Source organism: Pyricularia pennisetigena (assembly GCF_004337985.1).
Source record: "Pyricularia pennisetigena strain Br36 chromosome 4 map unlocalized Pyricularia_pennisetigena_Br36_Scf_6, whole genome shotgun sequence".
NCBI lineage: Eukaryota > Fungi > Ascomycota > Sordariomycetes > Magnaporthales > Pyriculariaceae > Pyricularia > Pyricularia pennisetigena.
The window spans coordinates 4,105,672-4,110,520 of record NW_021940918.1 but is presented as its reverse complement, the minus strand read 5'-3'; the positions used below and the strand labels follow the sequence as shown (position 1 = coordinate 4,110,520).

At 47.7% G+C, this 4,849-nt stretch overlaps 1 protein-coding gene across 1 annotated transcript in view; it reads right to left on the bottom strand.

Annotated features, from left to right (window-relative positions):
* Positions 1-264: 264 nt before the first annotated feature.
* PpBr36_06809 (uncharacterized protein) overlaps positions 265-4,849 on the bottom strand; it is a 6,029-nt gene continuing 1,444 nt past the window's right edge. The window contains exons 5-8 of the mRNA XM_029893951.1: positions 3,224-4,807; positions 794-1,129; positions 516-707; positions 265-443 (exon numbers count right to left, since the gene is read on the bottom strand). Coding sequence (XP_029746583.1) covers positions 269-443; positions 516-707; positions 794-1,129; positions 3,224-4,807 — 2,287 coding nt within the window. The 3' untranslated portion in view covers positions 265-268. The remainder of the gene's footprint in view (positions 444-515; positions 708-793; positions 1,130-3,223; positions 4,808-4,849) is intronic.

The window sequence follows — 4,849 nt, the reverse complement described above, 5'->3', positions numbered from 1 at the left end:
AAGTTCTGGTGAAGGAACCTTTATGCGAAAGCGTTTTTGTCTATCTGACTCTAGATGAGGTTTCTTGCTTTAACTTTTCTCATCTTCCACGCTAGGATCAGCCATAGTGAGCTTTAGTCCTGTTTGTTGGTCCGTTACAGCGCCTCCATCGACAAATAAAACTTTGTCGAACAGGTTGGCGAGCTTGGTATTATGGCTTTGCAGAGTAAATGTTAGCAACTTGGTCACGACTGCTACAAGTTTACGGTTGAAAAAGGAAAGAAAGCACCTACGTAACCATGATAATTGTAGCATTGCTAAACTGACTAAACAAGTTGCACAGCACTTGAGTTTCAGTTTTTTCGTCAAGGTTGGCTGTTGGCTCATCTAATAAAGCAATTTTGGGCCGCTTTAAAAATAGACGGGCTAACTCGATGCGCTGCTTTTCACCGCCAGAAAGTGATCTGTAAGGGTTATAATAAAAAGTCGAGTTAGCGACGTTAAATAGGCCGTTAATAAAGTGCAATGTAACTTACCCCCCTTGCTCCCCTATTTCGGTTTTATATCCGTCAGGTCGAGCCATAATAGAGTCGTGAATTGTGGCATTTCGGCAAGCCTCGTACACCTCCTCGATCGTGGCACTTGCGTTCCCGACCATGATATTTTCCATTATTGTAGTGTTGAATATATAAGGTATTTGCGGCATTATACCAACATGTTTGTGAAACCTTTGTTAAAAGAATGGTGTTGAGTTGGAGTCAGCGATCAAAGTTGATATTTGTAACACGAGCTTTAAATATAAGGTAAAACTTACGAAGTCTTGTCCATGTTTTGAATATTTTGACCGTCGACCAAGATAAAGCCGTTACTAGGCGACAAATGCCGCATTAAGAGCTTTAATAAAGTCGTTTTTCCAGCTCCGCTCGGCCCCATAACTGCGACTTTGGTAGCTGGCCGAAATATTACATCCAACCCATTGATAACTGGTTTATCCAACCCTGGATATGTGAATGAAACGTTAACTAATCTCAAGTTCCCGTTGCAACAATTGAGACTTTTGCTCTTAGTCTGGCGGGCGGAAACGGAGCTTTTCTCCAAAATCCGTTGCAAAGGCGCTATATCCAAGACCGCATCGACGAACTCGAGGATGCTGCCCGTGAAATCCCGGGTTTCCATAATAAGTCCTTTTGTCGCAATATTATTTATGCGCAATTCTAACCAAAATTATTATGGCCTAAAAAGCCCGCATATAACGTTGGGCTCCACATCTCCGACCCCCCTAAAGTCCGGCCCCCTTGAAAAATGTAACGACGAAATACCCCTTTTATAAACCGATTTAAATGTAAACCTATCAACGCACAATAATACAATCATTGTCAGGCTCTCCCGGTTCGCTAACCTCTTCTCCATCGTTCAAATCCTCTAAACAGTCCCTATTATTTTCCTGTGCTTCATAAACGTTTTTTTTGCTGACCAAAAGCTCGTTGGGATCCGGAATTACCCTTTTCCTTTTGACCGGCCGTACCGCCTCCAATTTTGCTTTTAACAAACTGATTTTTTGCTGAGCTTCAGCCAATAAGATATCCTTGGTTTCGAAGCTTTTTTGGACTTTTGCAAACAAAAGCCGTGAAGTGGCGTTACTTTTTTCGGACCGGGAAATTTCCTGTAGTTGAAGTCGAATATCTCGGGTCGTTTTAGGGGTTTTCCAAATAAGTAAAGATTGGTCGTTGTTTGGGTCCGGCCCCCAGACCTGCCCTCAGAATCACGACTCGGCTCCACGCCGAGCCAGGGATCGGACAAGGGGTCCACTAACTCCGGATTTAAGCGCGTCTCTCCAGCGCGTCGTTGATTGTAATTTCTCTCTTCTCTTCAGTTTAGAATTTTCGTTAATAGCGCCTAATACACTGAGGTTCTCCAATGTATGCCTGGCCGTGACAGTCGTTAATTTTTTGGGTTGGATTTTCCGGTGTTTTATCCCTTTGGAAGCCATTATTTTTACCTTTTTCGACGTTGGCGTTGCTATTTTCTAATAAAAAAGGGTTTAAAAGTGGTTTTGCCAAGTTCACCGGCCATAACCCCGTCGTACGCCAACCAGATTGAATGGTTTTTGCTATAAATGCTTTTGATCTGGCTTTTCGATAGCAAAGTAGAAAGTTTCGTTTCCCAACAACCGTTGAACAGCAAAACTGGTTTACAAATCCCAGTTGACGTCGATAAGCTTCCTTTAACGGCCCAAAAACCGATAAATCCAACGGTTGAAGAACGTGCGACGAATGAGGAGGTAAATATAAAAGCTGAATATTATTTTGGAGGCAAATAAGCATAAACTCGTCGGTGACGTGTGATCCGTGGCCGTCGAGAACTAATAAACGCTTTTCAGGAGTTAAAGGTTGGGTATTTGGAATAAACGATTGTCATATCTTTTTCAGGGGGACCGATGTGAAAGACACAATCCAGTATGCGATCTTGAGCTATGCTTGGGGTGCCGCCGAAGAAGCAGCCGTCCTGAAGGCAGCCATGACAAACGTCGACAACATACAGGACAGATTGAGGGATCTAACTTACGAACTTCCCCACGATCCATTCACGATAGCCACTATCGCACCTTTCGATAAACCCAAACATAGCATTTGTATACCTGGGTTTAAAATGGATAATTATCAAAGAGACATGGTATGAGGCCCGCGACTTGAAAAATTCACCAGTACTGCTGGAAACCTTTCACAGGGAATATCCAGACGCAGCAGGACCTCCTGTAAACCTGCAACAATGGATTAGGAGCGCAGCAGAGGATGCTTTCGCTGATGACGGACCCGAGGATAATGTCGCTGAGCACGATGCAAAAAAGACACGAAAACGAGGGAAGGCCCCGGAAGACACGCGTAAAAAGGTGAAGACTCTGATCGCCTGCGTCGATCAGGCCTTAGAGGGGGGTAATGTGAGGATCAGGCCCCCAGACCTACCCCGAGAATCACCACTGCACTCCACCAGCCACGCGAAGCCTGGGGTCGTGCAAAGGGTCCACTAGCCCCGGATTTAAACGCGTCTCTCCAGCGCGTCGTTGATCGTGGTTTCTCTCTTCTCTTCAGTTTAGAATCTTCGTTAATAGTGCCTAATACACTGAGGTTCTCCAATGTACGCCCGGCCGTGACAGGTATTTAATTTTCTAGTAAAGAAAACGAGCATATTAGCTTAGAAATTAGATAAAAGCAGAGTTTTACCCTAAGGCTATCTCTCTGCCGACACCTTTGAATCTTTGCGGGCTTCCTCGATAATTCCTCTCATCTGAGCATACAATCCTATCTCCTCTGTTTCCCATCTCCCACCATTCGGAAATACTGCTTTCCGTAGTCGGTTAACCCAAGGTATCAATGGCTGGTAGTGTGACGTAAAATTATCCTCTGCGGATTTAATAAAATCCTGTTCATGAGACACTTGTCCCTTTTTCTCCTTTGCCAACAATTCCATGCTGATGTAATTCCACTGGTCAAACTCAGGAATGACTCTGCCCTCATCTGACCCTTCGTAGTGAATGCATATCCAAAACAGCACCCAGAAGAACGACTCAAGGTCGTGCATGAATGAGTGCTGCTCGCCTAGAAGCGCCCCAATTGCCATGAACGCCCGCGTGCCTGTCTTGCCCTTTGCTCCAGAGGCGCCCTCTCGTGTCTCTCGTACGGCGAGGTCGAGATCGATCAAAAAGGAGGGCCAGCAGAGGTTGTCATCCTCGTTGATTATCAGATTGTTGATGGAAATGTCCCGATGAAGGAATCCAGCCTTGAGCAAGGACTCGTGTCCCTGGATGCAACCCTCGAGCGCGGCAAGGAGAGCCGACCGAGAGCTTGCCTTGTAAATGGGATTTCCATAGTCACGGAGGATGACACGTCGGTGCACACGGTTCGATAATCCGTCGCCGCTAACCTTGGTTGGGGGTGCCGAACAGGATCGTTTGCTGGGGGGGAGAGTGGCGCCAATTCGGCTAGATGATCGCTTCTTGCCAGCAGTGCCGCTACTGCTGCGGCCTCTCCGCGAAGCACCAGACACGATTGTGTTCGGAAGCGGCATCGAGCGTTCCGGCCGATAATTCGTAGCTGCTGTAATGTCCAGTCCTCCGCGAACGTTGCTCCGAATATCGTCATCCGTGCCATGGACTTGAACAGTCTCGTGGTGGTAGTATCGGGCTACGTTGACCACACCCTTCTCGGTTGCCTCTTGGAGCAGGTCCCCTTCATCCTCGCGCTCCGTATACTGCCATGAGTCCTTGATTACCAGTTTTGTCTTTGGGTCTTCTTCGCGGTGCGCTCTCCAGCAAGTTGTCGCGCGGCCGGCGACGCAAGGGACACGCGTCATCAGCTCGTCAATGATGAGACGCTCTGTCCGGCCGTCCCGCTCGATCACAATGAACCGCTGGCCCTCTGCCGTGACCACGGTAGGATCGAAGCCAAGCTCCTCCTCGCTCATCCACAGAAAGCCAAGAATCGTGGTAACAAACCCCAGCCCATCTTCGTTGATGTCGAACTTTTCGGATGCGATCCCGCCTAGCCGATCAAACTCCCATAACCTCATGAGAGGTCCGCAGAGAGTGAAGCCCAAAACAAATCGCCGGGTGTCTTGGGCTGCGAGGACTTCTCTCGCGTACCTCCCCAGATCAAGCCATGCCTTTGAGGCTTTGTCAGCAGAGCGGTTGCTCTTGAGCTCTCCAGGCACAAGGATATGCGACCAGTGATATTTTGAATCTTTTCCGGCCTCGGGGTTGTCGACCAAGCCGATGTCCAGCTTCCGCTCTCCTGTTGAACCCTGAATCGGCTTATTAGGCTGTGCCAGTGGTCTTCGTCGACGTGTTGGGGTCGGCCTATAGGTCTCTGCAAAT